The following is a 25,582-nucleotide window of genomic DNA, read 5'->3' as shown; positions in this document are numbered from 1 at the left end:
TCAGCTTTCCCTCAACCCTGACCAGTCTCCCAGTCCCTGCTGCTGAAAAACATCCCCACGGCATGATGCTGTCACCACCATGCTTCACTGTTGGGATGGTATTGGGCAGGTGATGAGTGGTGCCTGGTTTCCTCCAGACATAACATTTAGAATTGAGGCCAAACAGTTCAATGTTGGTTTCATCAGACCAGAGAATCTTGTTCCTCACAGTCTGAGAGTCCTTCAGGTACTTTTTTGCAAACTCCATGTGGGCTTTCATGTGTTTTGCACTGAGGAGAGGCTTCCGTCTAGCCACTCTGCCATAAAGCCCAGATCAGTGGAGGCCTGCAGTGATGGTTGTCCTTCTGGAACTTTGTCCCATCTCCACACAGGATCTCTGGAGCTCAGAGTGACCATCGGGTTCTTGGTCACCTCTCTTACTAAGGCTCTTCTCCCCTGATTGCTCAGTTTGGCCGGGCAACCAGCACTTGGAAGAGTGCTAGTTGTGCCAAACTTCTTCCATTTGAGAATGATGGAGGCCACTGTGCTCTTGGGAACCTTCAGTGCAGCAGACATTTTTTTGTAACCTTCCCCAGATCTGTGCCTTGCAATAATCTTGTCTCTGAGCTCTGCAGGCAGTTCCTTTGACCTCCTGGCTTTTGCTCTGGTACAATATGCATTGTCAGCTGTGAGGCCTTCTGTAGAGAGGTATGTGCCTTTCCAAATCATGTCCAATCAATTTAATTTACCACACATGGACTCCAATCAAGGTGTAGAAACAGCCCAGCAGCGATCAAGAGAAATGGGAGGCACCTGAGCTAAATTTCAAGTGTTGTTGCAAAGGGTCTGAATACTTATGCCAATGTGATATTTCAGTTTTTCCTTTTTAATACATTTACAGACATTTCTAAAATTCTGTTTTCACTTTGTCATTATGGGGTACTGAGTGTAGATTAATGAGAAAAAAATGAATTTGGACGATTGTAGTATCAAGCTGCAACATAACAAAATTGAAAAAAGTGAAGGGGGCCTGAATACTTTCCAAATGTACTGTATATTAGGTCAGAAGTTAAAGGCTTATATCCTGGGGTGATTTCCCCCTTTTTTGTAGTATTTGTTAAAGGAATAGGATAAACATCTACCACTGATACAATGCCAGGGTTACAGCGCATTGCCTTTGCCTTCCTTTGCTATAACACCCTGTCTTCACATACCATTAAGGCACATTATGGGTGGAGGTGGGATAGGGACAAAATTAGCTCTCCCCTGACAGTCTCATGGGGAATGATACTTTTTTGCAAAAAGAAAAGTATAAAAACATAAATAGAATAAAAAGGAAGAATTTTCATAAAAACCATCAATTAATCTTACATATTGTTTAACTGTGCAATGAATTTCCCATTTCACAAGTTTACTTAAGAAAAAAACAAATCGAAGATTAAACAGAGGTATTACAAGGAAAATGGATTTCTAAATAATACTACAGTTGAGAGTATTGATGAGAGAAAGAGAAGTTAGTTTTTCAGAAAAGTGAGTAATTGAAGAACAAGTATCCTTCCATCCTTGCACTGTCAAACGTTTTGCAAGTAAAAGAGCACACAGTGCTCATTTCCTTTGCTTTCACGTTCACTTCCGCATTACTGGTATGTCATTCAAAAGAACATGAGTATCTACAAAATGTATATGTGAAAAAAATTTTTTAGACCTTATACAGGTGAAACTCGAAAAATTAGAATATCGTGCAAATGTTCATTTATGTCAGTACAGCAACTCAAAAGGTGAAACCAATATATGAGATAGACGCATTACATGCAAAGCGAGATATGTCAAGCCTTACTTTGGTATAATTGTGATGATTATGGCGTACAGCTTATGAAAACCCCAAATTCACAATCTCAGAAAATTAGAATATTACATGACATCAATAACACAAGGATTGGAATTAGAACAATATCAGACCTCTGCAAAGTATAAGCATGCATATGTACTCAGTACTTGGTTTGGGCCCCTTTTGCAGCAATGACTGCCACAATGCAGCGTGGCATGGATGCTATCAGCCTGTGGCACTGCTGAGGTGTTATGGAAGACCAGGATGCTTCAGTAGCGGCCTTCAGCTCCGCTGCACTGTTCGGTCTCACGTCCCTCATCTTTCTCTTGGCAATGCCCCATAGATTCTCTATGGGGTTCAGGTCAGGCGAGTTTGCTGGCCAATCAAGCACAGTAATCCCATGGTCATTGAACCAGGTTTTGGTACTTTTGGCAGTGTGGGCAGGTGCCAAGTCCTGCTGGAAAATGAAGGCAGCATCCCCATAAAGCTCGTCTGCGGAAGGAAGCATGAAGTGCTCCAAAATCTCCTGGTAGACGGCTGCGTTGACCCTGGACTTAATGAAGCACAGTGGACCAACACCAGCAGATGACATGGCTCCCCAAAGCAACACAGACTGTGGAAACTTCACACTGGACTTCAAGCATCGTGCATTGTGTGCCTCTCCATTCTTCCTCCAGACTCTGGGTCCTTGGTTCCCAAATGAGATGCAAAAGTTGCTCTCATCAGAAAAGAAGACTTTGGACCACTGGGCAACAGACCAGTTCTTTTTTTCTGTAGCCCAGGTAAGACGCTTCTGACGTTGTTTGTTGTTCAGGAGCGGCTTGACAAGAGGAATACGACATTTGAAGCCCATGTCCAGGATCCGTCTGTGTGTGGTGGCTCTTGATGCACTAACTCCAGCCTCAATCCACTCCTTGTGAAAGTCCCCAACACTTTTGAATGGCCTTTTCCTGACAATCCTCTCCAGGCTGCGGTCATCCCTGCTGCTTGTGCACCTTTTTCTACCACACTTTTCCCTTCCACATAACCTTCTATTGATGTGCTTTGATACAGCACTTTGGGAACATTCAACTTCTTTTGCAATTACCTTTTGGGGCTTTCCCTCCTTATGGAGGATGTCAATGATGGTTTTCTGCACAACTGTCAAGTCAGCAGTCTTTCCCATGCTTGTGATTCCTACTGAACCAGCCTGAGAGACCATTTAAAGGCTCAGGAACCCTTAGCAGGTGTTATAGATTCATTAGCTGATTAGAGTGGGACACTTTGAGCCTAGAATATTGAACCTTTTCACACTATTCTAATTTTCTGAGATTGTGAATTTGGAGTTTTCATAAGCTGTATGCCATAATCATCACAATTATACCAAAGTAAGGTTTGACATATCTCGCTTTGCATGTAATGCGTCTATCTCATATATTGGTTTCACCTTTTGAGTTACCGTACTGACATAAATGAACATTTGCATGATATTCTAATTTTTCGAGTTTCACCTGTATGCTGTTATTTAAGCACTCAGACAGATTCCTTTTACTTACCTCCCCTGGAAATACAGGTAGTCCTTGAGTTACGACCATTCGTTCACCGACTATTCAAAGTTACATGGCAGTGAACAAAGAGACTTACGATCGGTCCTCAAAGTTCTGGCCATTGAAGCATCCCTGTGGTCATGTGAACAAATTGGGCACTTGGCAATCAGCTTGCACTTATGACTCTCCCACCCCTCTATGGCACCTCCATGCTCCTTGCTCCCTCCACTTCCCGCTTAACATCTTGGGGTTAGGATGATAGATGGGGACTGTCTGGATTGCCATTGCTAAGCAATGCAGTCATGTGACATCGCATTTTACAACTGCATTGCAAAGTGACAGCAATCTCGGTCCCAATTGCCATAGTAACTCAAGGACTACTTGTAATGGAATTTGCAAACTGTCCTTGGTTACAAAATAAAGTGTGTGATGGCATGACTAACAGAAATACTGATGCTTATTTTATATAATTAAAACAAAATGAAATAAAACCAACATGCTGTGGATTTTTTTTGGCATCCTAGAATAATGTGGCCAATAATCATTTTTATCTTGTTTTGTTCCTTACAACTTTTCATGGTTTTTTTTTTTTTTTAATTAGCAAGTTTCTGGCCCAAAATTGGGGAGAAAAAAAATCTAACCCCCTTTTCTCTCTCCCTCCCCCCCACCAGATTGAGGATTATGAAGAAGAACCCATTTTACAGCCTGGCTGTAAAGAATATTTCTGGTTGCTGTGCAAACTAATAGATAATATACATGTAAAAGATGCTAGTCAGGTAAGTACAACTGATTTCATGTTAAAAGTTTATTTTCCCATTTGATCTAACCTAAGCAAAGCTGGATTTCTGTGACATTGTAAAGAAGGTTGCCAAAACAGATTTACAATAAGATAATACATTGCCCTATTCTATAATGCTACTATATCTACCAGTTAACGCCCAGCAAACCACCAAATCTAAGAGTACTTTTTAGGAACATTTAAAACATTTCAATATCAAGATGTTCCAACCTCAAAAACAGTAATTTTGAGTATTCTGAGTTTTGTGTTTTTTAGGGTTTACTTTGAGAAGGAACAAAACATTGTTTTTCTTTCAACTTTAGAACAAAAAATGGTTGTAGCTTTGTTTTGAGTTTTCTGACTGTTCCAAGCTAATTCCAGGTAGAATTCACATGTTGCATGTGTGTTGTGTTGTGATTTACATTGCAAGCAGGTAATGCAAAGATATGTATATGTGTGTGTGTGTGTGTGTGTGTGTGTTTATATGTGCATTACTACATTTCACACACAAGTGTTGATGCCCTTGGCATTGGGTAAATGTAGACTACTTATACAGTGTTGGTTGAGCTGCTTTGTTGAGCTTTGGAGTATGTTTGCATTTTATACAAACTCATATGCCTTCTAACATCCTCAGCATTTTTTTCTTTTGCAGCCAGAATAATTCCTATGTACAGTCAAACCACTAACAAATACCTACATATTTGTTTTTGCTGGATTTGGGCCTGGCATGCAGGCTGAGGAAAAATGGATGTAAAAGCTCGTGTTTATCCTTGTTAAGTAAAGTGGTGGGAGAGTCTGTAGATAAAATGATGTAGAACTACTTTTTTAAAAAAGTGAATCCATTATGAAACTTCATAATAATGGAAGAAAATAGAATTTGTGGCTACCAGCCTGGCTCATTTATCTTCAGACTGGAAGAGATGCTAATTGGAAAAATGTTGTTGAGATTGACTCTTTTATCCTGTTAATAATTTCAGTTTCAGTTTATTACAATCAAAGATCACCCAAATATCTTGTTACTATGTTGAGTCAGTGCATCAGGATTTATTTAAAGAACTGAAAAGACTTCTTTGATGCAGTAAGAAGTGGGAGGGCTGACAACAGATTTTAATCTAAACTAACTTTATACTGAGTGAGGGCAGATCTGTGTCCCATTGTTTCCTGTAGGGATTTGTTCTAATGTTTTTAAAAATGTTATCAAATTCATCCCTTTGGCAAATTTTCTGCAAGTTGGCTGGACTATAGCAAGCAGCATGGACTGCCATCTTACCTACTTTTATGGCATTACAGTGAAAAACAAGAGTAAGGGGCTTATTGTTCATCACAGTCTCAGTGTATCACATATATGGATTTCTTGCCATGATGATACATTATAAGTACATTGTAAAGCTAAGCTGAATGTCCTCTCTAGCTCCTTCTCTAATTCTCCAATCATTATAGCATTTGACAGTGGGATTTGGTTTTTGAAAGTAGACATGAACTTGTCTATGCTAATAAATGCTAACCCTAAACTTGGAGGAAGAAGTAGGAGAAAAGTAGTAAAGGCAACTGTTGATTTTAAAATGAAAGAACATATTTAATGTTTGTGACCTGACATCAGTGGTATTGCTCTCACAGCCAGTATGCATATGCATCAACTTAATTGGCAAAATTAATTTCTCCCAAATAAACCACTAAACTTTATTTTGTGGTTGGCATGACATTTTATTTTAGACGGGGATAAATTGAAAAGCAAGAATATGACAAAAGATTATGTTTCTATCTCCTCTCTAACCTAAGTATTTGGTATTACTAAAATGGGAGGTAATGATAGGAATTTGCTTATGGGAGATAAATTACCAGCAAAGCTCATTATCTAGCAGCAAGCACAGTCTTCTCCCCAGCAGAGCAGAGTCCAAAGTTCATCTTCTTCATCACCCCATGCAGTCTCAGCAAATAGTAGCAAGGATGTTTCTAGTACCTTCTGCTATATTGGTTAGGCTAGAAATTTTGATGGGAAGGGTGGAAAAATAAATCTCAATCCAGTAGCATGTTACAAAATACAGACCAGTGATAGCAATCAAAACAGCCGGAATACTCAAACCAGCACTATTTGAAACTGCCAGTTTTTAAAGACAATAAAACTACTGTTTTATTTCAATTTATGAACAAAAGCTATAGAATATGGGTGTTTTGTTCCCACCTGAAAGGAAAAATTTTAAGGATGGAATATTCTGAGGTCACAATATCTTGCACATCCCTAGTGTACTATTTCAAATAAGCCTAATACATACCCTTTTCTTTAGAAATGGTCTTTAGAACCTGAGGAGAGACTATTCAGTACAATATTAACTATAGTGTAGGAAGCTGCCAAAGAGCCAGTTTGGTGTAGTGGTTAAGGCACCAGGCTAGAAACTGGGAGACCCTGAGCTCTAGTCCTGCCTTGGGCAAAAAGCCAGCTGGGTGACCTCAGGCCAATCAATCTCTCTCAGCCCTAGGTAGGAGGCAATTGCAAGCCACTTCTGAAATCTTGCCAAGAAAACTGCAGGGACTTGTGCAGGCAGTCACCAGGAGTCAACACTGACTGGAAGGCACACACACACTCACACAGGCAACTGCTGGTCAAAAGAAAAATGTCAGAGGAGAATGAATTCTGAAAGAAGCATTTGGATACCAACCTAAACATTGCTTTGAAAGGGAAAAAATAAAGGCATATATTTTAAGTATATGTGGAACATGTATATATAATTTTTTTAAATGTATTATACAACTTTTCCCAGTACAATCAATCTTTTAGTGGTTGCTTTGCATTTACAATTTCATTTTGTTTCTTTTAACTTAGACAACTTTGCTTGATTTAGATGCCTTAGCAAGACATTTGGCTGATTGTATTCGAAGGTAAGCTTTAATCTTAATTTGCTTAGGATATCTGGTTTAATTAATTTCCATCAAAAGATTATATTAATCAACAGACTTTCTGTTTTATCTTTTTACAGCAGAGAAATTCTTGATCATCAAGACGGTAATACTGAAGATGATGGCCTTACAGGTCTCCTCCGTTTAGCAACAAGTGTTATCAAACATAAACCACCTTTTAAATTTTCCAGAGAGGGGCAGGTAGGAACTAAAGAACTAAACCAAGATTATAGTACTTGATCTTATATGCACCTCGTATTAATTTTTCCCTCAAGTGTGAATTCTGTTGTATATGTGAACGTTTTCTTACTACTTCTTCCTTAATATTTGTACTCCAAGTTGCAGTTTCAAAGATCACATAAACTTGAATTAGGAGAAAAAATATCTTGACTGTGAAGCAAATGACAGCAGTTTCCACAATAAGTATAATTTGAGCCTCAGGTACATACAGTTAATTTCGAAGATTCTAATTGAAACAATGGTTATGACACTGATTCCACTCAGGACAGCTTTAGTATCTCAAGATCCTTGGATTGTCAGTGTACATAATTCATACTGGCAAATGAATGTGGGAAATATGTAATAATTTGGTTTTATGAATTATTCAGAGGTTATATATGAGCAAGATTTAGGGAGACAAAGACTTTGGAAATGAAAGCTTTATGAAGATATGATGTCATTTGTTTGGAGTTCCAGAAGCTCAGGGCTACTTCTTCCCATGCCCATGCCCAAATTTCCCCTCATTTTGGATGTGCTGTTCTTTATGTAAATTTCAGAAGTCCTGTGTGCTTCTGTGGAACTTTGGCATGCATGCTTTTCTCAGTCGATACTAGAAAATATCCAACAGTGGATTAAGTTATGCTGTTGTCTACAGAGACAGAAATCACATGAACAGAATTCACAGAGGCAACCAGTTATCCTATGTTTATTATGTTTAAGATAGAGCTTTTTCTCCCTCTGGCTTCTCATGCTTCCTTTCTTAAGCTCCTTAATTTCACCCCCCTTACCTTTAATTTATTTAAAAATCTGTTACCTACAGCTCCATGAGAGAAGCAAAAGCAAATCTCCCCTCCTCCCCCTCCAAAAAAGGATAGCCTTATGTCCCTGCTTGGGCAGATAAAGTTCAGTGCTGTCAAATGTAAGCATGAGATCTCTTCCAAAGAAACTGAGGTTACTTGCTTCATGCTTCTGCTAAAACTATTTCTCCAAGGACAGCCCATAATATCAGCTTCAGTCAAAGCTGCCATCAGAGCTCAGTGAACAAAAACTCAGAATGAAATGCCAGGAACTTAAAGTTTATCCAAACCCACACTGGCTTTGGTGTGACTGTTTTGATAACTAAAAAACACATCAATCTTAATCCAGGATACACCAAGGAGGTTACTTAGACCATTTCCTTTTCCAGAAAACCATTCTTAATACAGGTGCCTGGAAAGATTTTCTCTACTATGTAAGTAAAAGTTGCTCGGTCACAAAGAAACTAAAATTAACAATTTATTCCTGGAATGGATTTAAAACTTAACTATTTAGCAAAAGAGCAATGGCCCTCCATTTTCAGAATTTTCTATTAAAAAAAGCATTTCTTCTTAGCCTTCCTATAGTTTACTATTTCATACCCTACAGGCTCCCCATTCTGCTAAATGCACAAAACTTTTTTTCACAATGACAGGGTTTTTTTTTTAATAAGTTGGCGTTTCCATTGGGTAGCATTTCTGCCACAAAGAACTCTAACTTTACTTCATAAATCCTAGCAGTAGCTACCTATGTTTTTTCCTCAGTGTTTTATTTTCAGAAATGTGCAATGCAACTGTATATTTTTATCAAGAGTTTTCTCTAGACATTACATGTTAGATACCTTTATTCAAGCTGAAGCAGCAGTCATTGGAAGAACTTTAACACTGAAAACTCAGCTGATTACCCATGCTAAGAATTAAGCTAGACAATCCACATATACCTGGATATATTTTTATACCAAACTTAGAATAACAGTACAAGTGGTCCTCATTTAATGTCCACTTGTTCAGTGACCATTCGAATTTATGATGTCGCTAAACAAGTGGTAGTTACGACTGGACCTCATACTTACAGCCATCGCAGCAATCGTGATCACGATTTGTGACCTTCCCTGCCAGCTTCCCACAAGCAAAGTCAATGGGGAAGCTGGTAGGAAGGTGGAGTGGAGTGGAGTGTGAGGGAGCGGTCCCCAACCTTTCTGGCACCAGGGACCGGTTTCGTGGAAGACAATTTTTCCACGGACCGGGGGGGATGGTTTCGGGATGATTCAAGCACATTACATGATAGGGTTTTGATATGACTCTGCAAGCAATTGATTTGTTATGGTCTCTGTGCAGTCAAATCTCTCTGCTAATGATAATCTGTATTTGCAGCCGCTCCCCAGCGCTGGCATCACCACCTCAGCTCCACCTCGGATCATCAGGCATTAGATTCTCATAAGGAGCACGCAACCTGGATCCCTCGTATGTGCAGTTCACAGTAGGGTTCGCGCTCCTATGAGAATCTAATGCCGCCACTGAACTGACAGGAGGCAGAGCTCAGGCAGTAATGCGAGTGATGAGGAGCGGCTGTAAATACAGATGAAACTTCACTTGCTCCCCCGCCGCTCACCTCCTGTGTGGCCCGGTTCCTAACAGGCCATGGACCAGTACCAGTCCACGGACCAGGGGTTGGGGACCCCTGATGTGAGGTCCTTGCTTAATGACCCAGGTGGTCCTTGCTTAACAACAGCAGCTGGAACTGTTGAAACTGTCATTGCTAAGTGGTGCGTTCACGTGGTTTTTCAACTTATGATCGCATCACTTAACAACAGAGTTTCCAGTCCCAATTAGCATTGTTAAACAAGGACTACCTGTAAGCATCCTTTTGGAAGCTTCCTTTTGTTTTGGTGTGACAGAGGCATCCAAACTCATTCTCCCAATGTGATTGAGTACATACAGGTAGTCCTCGAGTTACAACCACAGTTTGGACCGGCATTTCCATTGCTAAGCGATGCAGTCATAAAGTGAGATGTCATGTGTCTGCATTGCTTAGTGATGGCAATCCTGGCACTCCCCATTGCTGACATTAAGTGAATTCTACCGGTTCTTAACCAAGGACCCACCCCAATTCAAGCGATTCCGAGCTTGGTCCCTCCCAGCCTTGAGCCTCAGTAAGGTAAGGGACTGGCTCCAATTCCCCCCACCTATCCCCCCAATCTCTGCCCTTTTGGCCACCCTGCACCCTATCTTGTGGGACAGCAAACAACTTCAGAACTGCGCAGCTCTGGGGCTGCTTGCCACACTGTGGCTCAGGGACTTCTTGGTCCTCCTTTCCCCTTCGCTTGCTTGCTCACACACACCACATCCTCTGCTCACTTGCACACACCAGTGTCCTCCTTTGCCCTTCTCTTGCTCGCATGCATCTGTACCCTCCTTCCCCCTTCACTTACTCATACACCACCCTCCTTTGCTCATTTGCACCAGCGCTCTCCTTCGCTTGCTCATACACATCACTCCCTCGCCTTACACGCACTGCACCCTCCTTCACTCGCACCAGCACCCTCCTTCACTTGCTCACATGCATCGTGCCTTCCTTCTTTCCTTTGCTTGCACGTACCAGTGTTCTCCTTCCCCCTTCACTCATTCACACACACCGTGCCCTCCTTTACTTGCACACATGCACCACTACCTCCTTTGCTCACTTGCATGCACTGCGCCCTCCTTGCTTGCTCGAGGACTCTCCATGGGTACTTCTGGCACTGACAGACTCTCCAGGGGTGCTTCTGGCGTGCACTCTGCAGCTCACGTTGGAAACTTCTGGCTGTTTGTGAGGCTTTCTCCTTCCTGCAAAGCCCCAGAGCCATGGTGCAGTGCGAAGGGGGTGCACTGCATGCAAGTGAGGGAAGGAGGGTGGGGTGTGTGCGAATGAGCGAAGGAGGGCACAGTGTGAGCAAAGGGGGGAAGGAGGGTGCGGTGCATGCAAGCAAAGAAAGGCCAGGGTGGGTCGGGGAGACTTACCCAAGCAACTTGCAACCTCCCCTGCTGGCTTCCCCATTGACTTTGCTTGTGGGAAACCAGCAGGGAAGGTTGCAAATGGTGATCACGTGATCATGGGGTGTTTGGCAACTGGTCATAAGTGCAAACGGGTTGCCAAGTCCCCAGATCATGATCACATGGCCGTGGGGGTGCTACAACAGCTGTAACTTTGCGGACTAGTCATAAGTCCATTTTTTCAATACTGTCATAACTTTGAATGGCCACAGAACAAATGGTCATAACTCAAGGGCTACATGTATAACATATTTTTCTAATATTTTCCCCTTGTTTCTGTATTTTTTCTGCAACTGTTCTCCATTTATTTTGTCTAAAACTCTGCCATATGTCAGAACTAGAAATGAGTCAAAAGACATTCAGCATTATCTCTGTGAATTTTAACTACATGATCTTTGCCTTTTCTAGGCAGTAAATCTGTTATTAGAAATTTGGATGGTGAACCAAAAGAGTGGTAGTTTCTTTCTGAGGAATAATACAGGCCCACAAGCAAAAAGTGTAGTTTTTTCCTTCTCTTTGTTACAAGGGAGATTTTATACAAAAATAGCAACTCTTACTTAAATTAAACAAAATTGATGATACCTACCTATTTCTAATATCACTATACCTATAACTATTTATCTATGTGCATATTTTTATATGTGCTATGCCTAATTTTAAGGATTCTTATCTACAGTGTTGTGAGACAATGCTCAATTTAAATCTCTACAACAGTTATTATGAGATTTCACAATCTTTCTTTTCCCCCTTCTCCTTTACAGGCAGGTTTGAATTGCTTGCACTGTATAAAATAACAGGCTTAGTTAACCATGTCCTTGGCTGCTGTCTCAGCTGCAGATTGTGGGGAAAGTTTTTGGCTGGAGTGTTAGCCACCTTTTAGCCAACTTAGGTTTAGCTAACTTTGTTGCCGACTGGTGTTTTCAGCCAAGTACCAGTTGCTGCTGTTCTGAACTGTTACAGGACTTAGTGAGACTTAGTGTCTCACAGTTTTTCAGTCTTTGGCTGGGTTGAGAAAAGTTCATCACAAACTACTGTCTGGCTGTTGGTTGTCATATTTTTTTGAGGGGTTAGTGTGCTGCTGGGCTCTGTCACTCTGCCCCACTTTCACTGTTTCTTATCTGAATCCTATGCCTGCTTTCCCATGTCGCCAATTGCCTGCTGCATGATGTATCAAGCCAACTGTCTTGACATTTCCTCCTCTTACCTGCAACGTAGTCTTTTAATAATAATATTGATATTTTTTATTTGTGGAATGTTTTTAATACTGTTTATTTTATGGTTTGTTTTTTATTGTACGCTGCCGAAAGTCACGTTTTGTGAGATGGGTGGCTATATAAATACAATGAAATAAATAAATAAACTTCTTCTCTCACACAACTGCAATCTGTGCCTCTCAGTATATAGACCTATACAGATCTACTATATAGAAGGCATCCTTCTCTTATAGTTGGAGGACGGGCACTGACTCACATTGCCTTAAAGTCCTGGAATGGGGGGAACGGGAAGGAAGGACCCACAGTGAACCTTCAAATTCCAATATTATGTTCTCTGTAGAGTTCCCCACCAAGTAGATGTTGATGTCAAACTTCTATTTTTCCCTTATTTTATAGGAATTCTTGAGAGATATCTTTAACCTTCTGTTCTTACTGCCAAGTCTGAAAGATCGACAACAGCCAAAATGCAAGTCGCATTCTTCAAGGGCTGCCGCTTATGACTTATTGGTAGAAATGGTAAAAGGTTCTGTAGAAAACTACAGGCTGCTCCATAACTGGGTTATGGCACAACATATGCAGTGTAAGAATATTTTTTCAAATTTCTCAGCATTCTGTGAGTAAGCAGATATTTTCAGTTTCTTTATATTTTTACCTTAGGTTTAGAAATGTATTAAGATGTTGTGTAGCCTTGTAAAAAGCTTACCCATCCTTGAATATTCCTAAAGTGTATTTGCAAGTGCTTCAGCAGCCAGGAACATTTAGATGGTTAAGTTGCTGTCATCTATTGCCCCATTGTGAGAGGTCTTCTCTAAGATTTTCTGACCATAATATTAGAAAATACTGGTATTCATTTTGTTGGTTCTTTTGTTCCATGTTCATTTACAATTCTGATTCATCATAAACAATTTATTTTAATACATGCCAGAATCACTTTGAACTTAGTTTTGAATTGACAAAAGGTGTTTTTTCCCCATTTAAGTTGCTTTATTTTGATATGGAGCTGATGTATAATAGAATGTGCTAAAGCAGATAAGAGTTACTTATGGACCATGAATGAAATGCAGTTGATAGGAGCTCCACTTTAATCTCATCAAGTTTCTTCTTGGGGCATCATCCTTTTGCCATATCCCAGTGCCAAGAAGAGAGGAAAATGGTTCATATCGACATTGCAAGAGATCAAAGATGAGTTTTTTCTTTCTCTCAACATTAAGAAATGGTTCTTCACTAAGTATTGGGACATGGAAATGATATTCTGTATTTTATGTGTCTGAGAAGTCACACTTTTCACTCCTATGGGCAGAAAAGAATTTGCTTTCCCCCCTCAAACAGAAATTGGGAGCACTCCATCCCAACACTCTGAATAGTGTTGTAGAAAAATATAAATCACTATTATAAAATAAGCTCAATACCATTACTGTTAAGTGAGCCAATCATGTGGAATGAAGGACATATAAGAAATGATCATGTAGGAGACAAAGAACAGAGGAGAGATGAACTAAATCAGTGTGTCTGCATCCCAGCATATCCACAATTATTGAGTCTACATACAAAGATATTTTATGTAATATAGTTTATGGAGTCCTTGGGGTTCTCTGAGCTTGGTTGTTTTCTTACAGATGTTTTGTTATCCAGCTAGGTAGCATCTTCAGCTGGCACTGAAGATGTTACCTAGCCGGGTAACAAAACATCTGTAAGAAACAACCAAGCTCAGAAAACCCCAAGGACTCCACAGTTCAACCCTGAGCTACATATGTTCTCTTCTATTGGTAATATAGTTTGACCACCCCTTCCAGTAAAATCAAAATGTTAATTGATATATGGAAATGTCTAAAAGATTTCATGAACCAAAATTTAAAGGTCTCAGGAACATCAATACAAAATGAAACCCAACATAATAAGCTCAAAACTAAGTGGATGCCTAAAGTTTATTTTGATTAGTATGATAAAGCTTTCAAGCAACAGGAGCCTGAAGAGAAAAATATACCATACTTATTTTAAAGAGCAAATTAAAGATATGATTTCAGAGTGTTTAGTTTAATTGGCACTGATGCAGAAAAGAAAGCGCCAAACTAACATAACTCCCAATCGCTACCCTTACACTTTTGCCTTCAGAAATAAATCAGTGCCTTTTGCAGCAAGCACAATGGTCAACTGGAGATCCCAGAATTGGCGCTGATGGTGATGATGATGATGATGATGATGATAAGTGGATCCACTTAATAATTTGGGCCTGAATCAAACCCAGTTGTTGAGAATCATTCTTATGGCAATGCATGCATTTCAAAAGGATTTTTTTTTATTCCCAGACTTAACAAGTATTACTTTTAGAGATGGTTCTGTTATAAAATAAATATTAGTTTAGGTTTTCTATAACAGTTTGAAGAGGGATACCTGGATGGGGGCTTCCTCAAATCAAAATCCCCACCAAGTAGACTGCAGAAGATAGAATCTGATCCTTGAGCAAGATCCAGTTCCCTGTCACAGCAGTAATGGTTATGTAGATGTTCATAGCAGTGTTGTGCTATGCTGTGCTGTGCAAATTAAATAGCATAATTGTAATGGACAGCATGAGCAGGAAAGATTCTAGAATGGAAGTTCTAGGTTGTCAGGAGGGGGGAGAGGCATTCCAGGGCAAGCCACCTCCTCAGCCTGCAACAAGAGTGTGGGAAGACAAAGAGGATGAGGCTAGCCCCTCCCTAGAGTCTCACGGGGTATATCTACTAGTTGCTTTAGTGTACGTTTAGTCTGGTGAGATTCTGTTTATTAGGTGCCAGCTAATAAAGGAACTGAACTGTACTGGATTGCCTCGCTGTTGTTCTTGGGCTGAACCTGACAATAATGTTTGATATCCAAGCTGCACTAGTTTGTTTCTTTTCAGGAGAACTGGAATTTTCTTTGTTTCTTGTGGGTTTTGTTTTATTTTTCCTTTTTAGGAAACAAGCAGACTTAAGTTCTCTCTCCTTAGATACTCCCCCCTTTTCTTGTTTTGAGATAGAACCTGGGTTCCAGAGGCAGTGTATGAGCGGTTTCCTCATGATTCCTTCAGAGAAGAGGGAGACCCTTTCATGAGAACATAGACAGAATGTGAGGCCTGAGAAGGCAGAATAGGCACTCAACTGGTCGCTGATTTTATTCATCCCAGAAGATTAAATAATTAATGATTTCAACATATACTCAGAAATAAACTTACCTTATTGTCATAATTTCAGCTTCTCATGCACCTTATAAGTGGGATTATTGGCCACATGATGATGTTAGAGCTGAATGCAGGTTTGTGGGATTGACCAACCTTGGAGCAACTTGTTACTTGGCATCAACTATTCAACAATTATATATGATTCCAGAAGCCAGACAAGCCATTTTTACTGCAAAGGTATGGCTTTCCACTTTTAATTTGATACAAATTTTAATATTTCAATTAATATGACCACTAAAATCAGTAAAAATCAGTTGGCTATAATGAATAACGGTTTTAAGCAGTTTTCCCTGCAGAATAGCCATCCTGATAAAAGAGACTCTGGTAGAGCTCTCTGTCTACCTGAAAAAGATTTCTGGGCTAGATAAACAGACAATAACCTAACGTATAATAAGGCAACTTTTTATGTTCGTGTACTTTCCTATTTTAAAATTAGATCATTGGAATACAGCACTATCGGAATGGTATGGATTCCAGTGTTACCTAGTTAATATATGGAGGCAAGAATAAAAAGTGAGCGTATGTTTTTTTGAAAATAGGAATCATGCTTGTTCTTTGAGCAAAGGAAAAGTTAGCATATTTTTAATTCATTGTTACTCTTAGTTTCCCACTTTAAAATAAATAATGCATTTCCTAATTGTGTTTTATTATAAAATTAAGTGGAGGGGCTATATCATAAGTTCAAATTTTAAACTTTCTAGAATGGTTTTAAGTAGGTATCTTGTAAAATGCTGTAATCTTATATTTTTTAACAATTTTAATAAAAGATTCTTTAAAATCACCACTTACCAACTTCACAAAACAAAATTAATGTATTTTCTTTCTATTTCCACCCTTTCCTTTATATGTTATTTTTTAAAAAGTATTCTGAGGACATGAAACACAAGACAACTCTTTTAGAACTTCAGAAAATGTTCACACATTTAATGGTAAGTTTTAAAAAGCTTTTTCAAAGATATGTGCTTGGGGTTATAAGTTAATGGTAACTTATCCCAGATGAGTATCTTAATGACCCTAATAGTTAAACCTCATTGTTGACTTTCTGTAATCCAAGCAATAGTGAGCTTTCCCTTATATCCACCAAAAAAATATTTGGGCAGGATAGGAGACCTCTGTCTAATCTCCATCTTTGCTTCCATATTGAATGTTGATAGATTATATGCCTGGTCTGTTCCATTGATTTTTGTTTTGTTTATGTAAGTTGCCTCTTCTTGCAAGACAGAAAGAGAAAGAAATAAGAAAACAAAAATTAAAGTTAAACCTTGTTGGACTGAAATTACAGAACTTGAATGGCCCACTGCAGTTACTTTTGATTTTCCCTATCCCTTTGTACATGCAAATCATTCATGCAGTTGTCCCTTTTTCGAGTACTGGAAGCTTCCAGGGTTTTTTTTTTTCTTTCTTTCCTATATGGAGGCAACTATTGGTGCTGCAGTATGAGCACTGAGAAAAAGCCAGTTGTGCAAGTTGTGTGTGGTGTATGTAAAATGAAGACTCAGGGAGAGGGAATTATGTTCCTAGAAGAGGGATCTCACTTGGAACCCACAATAATATTTCATAGGAGCTGAAATATTGCCCATCAAGACCAGGGTGTTGAGTGCTGCATTGACATGTAGGCTGGGCTCAGGAAACACTCCAGGAAGAGAAGAGGTGGTGATGGCTTAGCAGCTCACTTCAGCCCAGCCAAGCCCAGTGGGTCTCCGAGCAATAGTTGGGCTTGGTTGGGTAGGCTGCAGAGTTGGCACTCCATGGCCTCTTGCACTGTACACCACTGCTGCCCAAGGACCTCTGCTCACTCCTGTGCTCCATAGCAGGCTCTGCCCTGTTCTCTGGGCACTGTGGAGGCAAAGATTGGTCAGAGAAGATGGGCCAGGATCCCGAGGCTGGGAAGGAAATAGGAGGACGACTCTGAACACTCTGCTATGAGAGGTCTCTGCTGGACAAGCAGTGGGAAAGGCAGCAAGCAAGATCTTATTGCTAGGCAAAGAAAGGATGGACACTCTCTGCAAGGCAAAGAGGAAGAAAAGGGAAAGCCAATGAGAAAAATAAGGCGAGAGAGAAGAGAAAGACTTTTAAGAAAAGAAAAGAGCGAAAATGTTGGACAGCTCTTGGGGGATGGGTGTACTAAATTATATTGTCCTATAATGATTCTCATAAGCAAACAAGTATACTGGTGCATGGTTCTCAATTTCTCACATTGATTCTATTATCAATAGAAGTTGCTAAACAATTAGAAATCCCCATCCTATTTCTAGCTGATTGATCTTCCACATGCCAGAACTATAAGCCAAGAGCATTTCTTGTGTTATGATTGTCTTATTATGAGAGGAACTATGTTAATATCCTAATTACCTTGCCAAACAGACCACAGACTGAACTTCCTACTTCATGTTATTCCTACGGCAGACAGAAGGATCCATATTAGAAATAGTTCATAAGCAAACTTATACAGTCATACTAACCAGAATTTTGACAAATGCATGAACCACCTGTTGTGTGTTCTTGGAAATTAATTGCTTGTTTGGCTTGCTTCTAAACAAAGGAAAGTGAATGCAAAGCATATAATCCAAGACCATTCTGCAAAACGTACACCATGGATAAACAGCCACTAAATACTGGTGAACAAAAGGACATGACAGAATTTTTTACAGATCTTATAACAAAAATTGAGGAAATGTCTCCAGAATTGGTAAGTCAACAGAAAGATTTTTTTTTAATGGGCTTGAAATATTTTCCCCTATTTTATCTGAAATAAATTCATTCATCCACAGAAGAACACTGTGAAAAGCTTATTTGGAGGCGTTATCACAAACAATGTTGTTTCTTTGGTGAGTTAATACTTTTACTCTCCATTGTCCCCTCCCACTAGGGTTTTTTTGGAGGGGGATGCAAGTAATGGTTTTATATTAACAGATTCCTATTGATACTTTTGGTTTGGTCTGTTATGGTTAATATTATTTAGGACTGTGAACATGTTAGCCAAACTGCTGAAGAATTCTACACAGTAAGATGTCAAGTAGCAGATATGAAGAATATTTACGTAAGTAGAACCATAGCGATAACATTGCAAATCTCTTGGCCAACAATTTGAATAACATTATATTGAACTGAATTATTATGTTTTTTAATGGTATTGCTTGTTTTGAATGGCAGTGCCTCCAAAATCTCTGGATACATTCTTTCCCAGCACCTGGGAATATAAGATGTTGCCTTCTTCTGAATCAGATCATTGTTCCATCTAGGCCAATATTGTCAATGATGAGGCCCAAAGCTCTCTAGAATTTCAAGCAGGAATTTTTCTTCTCTACCTTCAACTGCTGTCAAGTTTGAAGCTGTATCTGATTGTGCTGTTTAGCATAAAAACAGCATTGCAGTGGCAGACTCGGTTGCAGATGTTTGTGTCAGTGCCTTTATAAGATTTTCTTCCCCCTAGAAATTATGTATTCCCCCTTAAATTAATAATTTAATAGCACTTTTGTTGTTAACATTTATTTAAGAAATAAATGTTAATAAATACATAAATTATTATTGTAAATTCTGAATGTTTTAATGAACTTTCTCTATTATATATAGGAATCTCTTGATGAAGTTACTATTAAGGATACACTAGAAGGTGATAACATGTATACATGTTCACACTGCGGGAAGAAAGTACGGGCTGAAAAAAGGTAAAATTGAGGGAAGACAGCTTTGAGCTTTTTCTGGTTTAATTTGCTAAATATTACTCTTTTAAATACATCATGTTTCTAACACCATGTACTTATACAATAAATATGTAATATTTTGAAAGTAGCACAAATTATTTAAGGCAATACAAAAGGAATATTTTCTTCTGTTTCTAGGGCATGTTTTAAGAAATTACCTCGCATCTTAAGCTTTAATACAATGAGATACACTTTTAACATGGTTACTATGATGAAGGAAAAGGTCAACACGCACTTTTCATTTCCTTTACGTTTGGATATGACACCTTATACTGAAGATTTTCTCATGGGAAAAAATGACAGAAAAGAAGGTATTTGATTTTAATTTATCTTCAGATTTTTGCCACTCAATCTATTGGCCATTTTAACCAATTTGCATGACATTTTTGGATAATACTGTGTAATTGCCATGGCTGGGAAGGCAGGAGTCCTACTGATTCAAAAAAAAAAAAAAAGCTGGTGCTTTCTGAGCTTTTGACATAAGTATCGGAAAGCTCAATAGATTACCATCTCTCTTTGTCTTTCTCTCCTTTTATGGGGAAAAAGTAACTTCTGGAGAAATGAGCAGCAGAGGCTGGAGGGCACCAGTGAACATAACACACTACACTGTTACCTTCTTTTCATAATGATGTAGATGCCATGATTTTCCTGAAGAAAGCCCTTAGTTGCTTGCTCTTGTTAACCATTGCTTCCCACTCTCCCAATTGAAAGGTTTTATTTTCCATTGAAAAAGGAAGGAGGTTGACTGGGAAGGCAGGGTTATAGTACAGTACATTGGTGTAAGTTTTCATGGCTGGCATCAGTGAAGCAGTGATGAACTTTCAGGCTGAATGGCCACAGTCTCACTCTACTTCTGAAGATGCCAGCTGCAGCTGCTGGCGAAACATCAGAACAAATGAAACCTAAACCATGATCATTCAGCCCGAAAGCTCACCACTGCTTCAGGGTTATAGTGCAGTTCAGAACCACTGCAACTGAAGTATACATTTGACCAGCTCTGCTCAAGTTACTGGTTCATCCTTCTTGTACCCTGGTTTGCATGATCAATTATGCCATGCCAGATAGTGAAATGGGACCCATATATAGGTGCGTATACCCCAACAGCAAAACAATCAGTCTTTATCATACTGCTGCAACTTTTGCTCCTTCCCCTGTCACTCCTACTGCTGTTGCTGACACTGTTGTTAATGTGCATCTGTTCAGTGACACCATTAGTATTAGCAGCTGCTCTAGCAGTGATTCTGAGTATATCAGAGAGCTGTTAAATGGAGGTACTGCTAATCCTCTCAGGGATTTGAATACCAGCAGCTGCCACTACACTTTACCAGCAGTAGCAGAGTAAGGAAAACAGCAGGGGGAGAGAGAATGATGAGCTCCTGTGCTAGACCACAAAGCCAATTTTTGAAAGCCTCTGTTTTCCCACATGTTCTAAAGATGATAGAGCCATTACACATTCATGCATGTTCTTTCAGCTGTTAGTGCTGATAACAGAGATGGATCCCTTCCTCAAGGAGTGAATTGTAAACCTTTTTAAAAGGGAGTCTGACTCTTGGCAGCTTTTTTTTTTATTTTCCCTTCTGCCATGCTGCAAAATGGGGACCCTTTAGAGCTACACATATTGTGCCAAATATTATTTGTTAGGAAGGGGATTTATTTTGCTTGTTGGTATCTTGGTACATAGCCTAAGGCCTGGGTCCCTGGAGGCAGTAATTTGTCTTTTGTTTTCTCCCTTGTCTGCTAGATTTTACTTGATTTTATTTTACCTTTTGATTCTTTAAATTAAAAAACATCAAGAAATGGGAAGCTGGCATGTTGCGAAGTAAAGCACCACAGCTGATGTCATCTCAGGCTCCAAGAATACCTTAGTTCCTACATAGGTCTGAAGGCATTTTTAGTAAATAAAAATGGTGGGTATCTGTGGTCTAGGGCTTCCTGTGAAACTATGTCTACCAACCCAGAAAAAAGAGACAAGTTGAGGTGATAAATCATATCTTGGGAGGTAAAGGAAATGATAGGGAGTTATCTTGCTGGTTTGCATTCTGTTAAATGGGTATTTTTTGGCAGCCATTTTGCACTATCCACAGTGTGTCCTCAGAATTCTATACATCCCTGCTGCTGCAAATAGGCTGGGAAGCACTCAAGAACTGTGCCCTGATAACAGTATATTTAAAACTCTCTTCATAATATATTGTAAATAAGCCTTACCTGTTCTAAGGGATGAGATAATAAGATACTAACTATTGTAATACATTATTTTAGGTTTCAAGGACGATGGCACTAGTTCAAAGGAGACCAGGAGTTATGAGTATGATTTGATAGGGGTAACTGTCCATACAGGAACAGCTGATGGGGGGCATTACTACAGTTTTATCCGAGATATTGTTAACCCTCATGCTTACAAAAACAACAAGTGGTAAGTTATGAATGTTTAGTAAATAATGGATTAATGGCAGAGCATAATTTGTCAATTATTGTATTCCAGAAAATGAGAGGTTTATTTTTGTTACTGGATAAACTTATTATATCTTTACAAAATTAGTCACCAACATTACTTAATTAACATTACAGACATTTATTCTGTCTCAGCTTTAATAGTATTAATTGAAACGTTTCGTCTTACTGGTAGATGAGATTGCACTTAGTTTGCTTGTATTTTGTTACTAATATCATAGCAAAAGTTAAGGACTTCCACCTTCATTTATCTTCAGTGCAGTAAATATGTTAGCCTAGTATAAATCAACCCAACACCCAGTGTTTTGCATTTTCTAGGTATCTGTTCAATGATGCTGAAGTAAAGCCATTTGATTCTGCTCAGTTGGCTTCTGAATGTTTTGGTGGAGAAATGACAGTGAGTTGTAATACTTTTAATACTATTAAAAAGGAACCCATGTTGTTGCAGTCCCTGTTAATATTACCTTTTCCACGCTAAGTTTTGATATCCTGCCACCTAATGGCCTTTTTCATTTATTCATCGTATTTATATATTGCCAAATGTTGAGATTCTTGATAATTTATGAGTAAAAACATAAAACACTTCAGTTAAAACCAGACAAAAAAAACTCTGCAGATATCTAGGAGCCAAGCCATGTAGAGCTTTAAAGGTTAAAAACAGCACTTTAAATTGTATCCATAAACCTACTGGAAGCCATTGCTGTGCCAGCAGTATAGACCAGGCCTGCACAACATACAGCCCACATGGTGCATGTGGCCTCTCAAGCAGACTTGTGCAGCCCACCAGCATTTTTGAAAAATAACCAATCAACTGCTGCAAATCATCGGCACCACCAGGAAGGATCTATCACTGCTTAGATTTTTGCAGCCACTTCTACTTTGAAAGACATGCTGCTAAGTACCTTCAGGCCTCGTGGATACTTCCAGCTCCATCATTGCCCCCATACCACTAGTTGCTGAAGACTGATCGGTGCACCAGCTATTCCTTTGTGGTCCATGATTATTTTTAAGATATTAATCTGCCCCTTTCTCTTCTACCAGTTGTGCAGGCCTGATATAGACATTACATGCATACTATACCAATTGTAGTTTCCAAGAGGCCTTCAAAGGTAGTCCCATGTGGAGCACATTGCAGTAGTCTGCTCTGATGGTGATGAGGGTGTGAATCATCATCCCCAGGTAGGGCCATGATTGGCAAATCAGTCAAAATTGGGTAATGATCTCCTTGGCCACAGTGTCTACCTGCACATACAGCAGTAGCTTTGAATCTTCCCCAAAGAAGGAATGCTGGAGACAAGGCAGCAGACCTTCTTCAGGAGTGGGTGCAGTGGTATCTCATTAAAGCCATCTGGCACAATTCCTTTCCCTAGGGAAACATTGACTATTTATGGATCCATCCACATATCTATCTGGGTCCATCCAGTGTCTGGGATGGAACATCTTAATTGGTCCTTCCATATTGTGGAGGTCCCAGATGGCACCTAATGTGACTAGGGCAAAGAACTTAAAACATCCTTCATTATAAAGTTCTTGACTACTCCTCTTCCACAGAAGGCAAGATTCTTCCTATTCTAAAACTTACTAGAAAGTAGATGAGAAAAGGTTCCAGAAGTAGCAGCAACAGTTTTCCCCCCCTTGAAATTCAATTTATCTCCCAGGTTCCTAAGGTAGAAACTTTCTTAGTCTGTTTCTCATTGCTCCTGTGTGAACTTCTGCAGAGAGTGTTTCCTTAGTTGATAATGGAGGAATGTTAGTTAGAATGTAAATCTCTCCTACGTTCTAAACATACTATTATATTGAACTTCAGATCACTTAGCAACTGCTCTGAAGCAGAAACAAGGTCTAATCTATATCTGTCCATGTCAGTCCAGTCCAGAATTACTTGGGACAGGTCCAGGGAAGCACGAGCTTTTGAGCCCTGCTGAACCTTCTCCCCAGGGCATGGAACTTGACATGTTCCAGTATCTCTAACCAGGGGAATTCCAACATCAGCCACGTGATAAGATTAATGGCTTAGGAAGGCCTTCTGCTAGACAGCAAGATCTATAAACAGGAGCCCCAACCTGTCCGTAGCACCTAACTTAATCCACAGGTATACACGCTCCATCAATTCCAGGCAGAGACCCTTCCCACAGATAAACCTTTGAAGATCATAGCCATCACTTCCCTTTTCCCAGTATTGCAGATAATGCATTATCTGAAGCCAAGGAAGACACATCTCTAAGAAGGCAACATTCCTGCCTTCATACAGTCAGGTCTCAATAGTATGCACCAGATCCATCTGTTTATCCTCTTTCAAGTCATAGATGAACACTGATTTTATACAGAGAGACTGGCATTTATCAAGAGCAGCTTGAGACTGCAATCATCTGCGATTCAGAGTCATAGATCCACGGATGATGATGTGGGGATAGAAGAAAAAAGAGGCAACAAAGTTCCAGAGTCTCTTCCTCTGTAAGAATCCATCCTGCATTTCCCACCATATCTACTCCTTTCCATGAGAACCAAAATCTGTTCACTCCTCTATTCCCCCTCTAAATATCTAGAGACATCCACCAAAGCCTGGCTGTAATTCAAACTCTATGTAATGTTACGCTGAGCTGTTCTGTTCTCCCACTTGAAAACCACTCACACACCAAGCAGTTTAACTTCCATAAGCCCCACATACACCAGCCTCCTAAGACCCATTTAGAATCAAATGCATCAGCAACCTGGTGTACCAGTAATCCAGTCAATCTGGCAAATGGGTTCTACCCCTGTCTACTCATCCACTCTGTCACCAAATTCCTTCTCATCCAATCCAGTTTTTCCTCATCTCCCACTGGAACTCAGTTGCTGAGGGGCAAATAATTTCTCCATATTCCAGAGGGCCCACTGACACCACTTCCCATCTTTCACCTAGAGAGTTAAGCTTTAATGGAACTGGAAGTCCAAGTCCAACAGTTTGGCTTCTGCTTTTTAGCACCCAGCCCAAAGCTTCATAGCTCCAGCAGCGGCCCCTCCTAAGACCAGCAGTTCAAAAAGAATTCCATGAGCTTTTGCCCCAGTCTCCCCTTTATCCATTGCCTGTCCAGGGGGTGCATCTGCTGCCTCACTGATCTCTCTCTTTCTTTTGACTGATATCACTTCTGGTTTCTCCAACAACAGTAAGTTCTTCAATCCAATCTTTTACTTCTCTCATTTGGCTCCTTGTTTTTCTCCACCTCTTCTTTCAGTCGAACAGAAGTCCTTAGTCTCTCAGAAAACCCTATCAACTTCTTGTGGAACCCTAGGGCTCCATGGAACCCAGTTTGAAAAACCTTGCTGTACAATCATCTCTCTCCTCACTATTTCACAGCACGCTTGTCCACCACAATCAGCAACCAGCTCAGAAAGCCTCTGGCTTGACGACAAGATGCCATTATGGCACCATCAGGAAGGGAGGGAGGGAGGAAGATATGGATATGAATATGGATAGAGTAGAAAATGCAAAAATTACAAAATAAGGTTGTACATTTTTTTAAAAAATCTACCCAAGTAGGGTTCAATGAGGCTTTCAAGACATCCTTGATCAAAGACTAGGGAACTGAGATTCCAGTACACCCTTAAAAAGATATTCATCTGTTCTTTGACTTTAATAATATAGATAATCATCAATTATTATTCAGTTAATCACATTTCCATATATTACTGTTGCAACTAATTGTAATTATAATTATATGTGTAAGACAGAGCCCTATATAATATACTGAATTACCATACCATTGTATTCAGTACTAAATTGTAGAAAGTTCTACATATCAATTCAAACAAGAGTTAAATTTGCAGTAATGTGTAAGTGTGAAGTAGTGTTGATCTTTGTACAGTTATCAGAAAGTAACATTATAAAGAAAATGTATTCCTTCTAAGATATTTTTTTTTTCCAGACGAAAACCTATGATTCTGTCACTGATAAATTTATGGATTTCTCTTTTGAAAAGGTATTT

The 25,582-nt window shown here is 39.6% G+C and overlaps 1 protein-coding gene across 3 annotated transcripts in view; it reads left to right on the top strand.

Annotated features, from left to right (window-relative positions):
* The window catches only part of USP34 (ubiquitin specific peptidase 34), a 170,366-nt gene that overhangs the window by 97,333 nt on the left and 47,451 nt on the right, over positions 1–25,582 (top strand). For all 3 annotated transcript variants that reach the window (XM_088149723.1, XM_088149716.1, XM_088149729.1), the window contains 14 exons: positions 4,005–4,109; positions 6,933–6,988; positions 7,087–7,207; positions 12,663–12,846; positions 15,476–15,639; positions 16,326–16,391; positions 18,005–18,151; positions 18,234–18,290; positions 18,425–18,502; positions 19,036–19,130; positions 19,305–19,477; positions 21,426–21,579; positions 21,936–22,014; positions 25,523–25,576. In XM_088149723.1, coding sequence (XP_088005849.1) covers positions 4,005–4,109; positions 6,933–6,988; positions 7,087–7,207; positions 12,663–12,846; positions 15,476–15,639; positions 16,326–16,391; positions 18,005–18,151; positions 18,234–18,290; positions 18,425–18,502; positions 19,036–19,130; positions 19,305–19,477; positions 21,426–21,579; positions 21,936–22,014; positions 25,523–25,576 — 1,533 coding nt within the window. The remainder of the gene's footprint in view (positions 1–4,004; positions 4,110–6,932; positions 6,989–7,086; positions 7,208–12,662; positions 12,847–15,475; positions 15,640–16,325; positions 16,392–18,004; positions 18,152–18,233; positions 18,291–18,424; positions 18,503–19,035; positions 19,131–19,304; positions 19,478–21,425; positions 21,580–21,935; positions 22,015–25,522; positions 25,577–25,582) is intronic.

Source organism: Python bivittatus, unplaced genomic scaffold (assembly GCF_059951505.1).
Source record: "Python bivittatus isolate LINGU-HERP-01145 unplaced genomic scaffold, Pbiv_v1 ctg000020_np1212, whole genome shotgun sequence".
NCBI classification, from domain to species: Eukaryota; Metazoa; Chordata; class Lepidosauria; order Squamata; family Pythonidae; genus Python; species Python bivittatus.
Note: the sequence above shows the minus strand (reverse complement) of the source record. Positions and strands in the feature narration are given on the sequence as shown.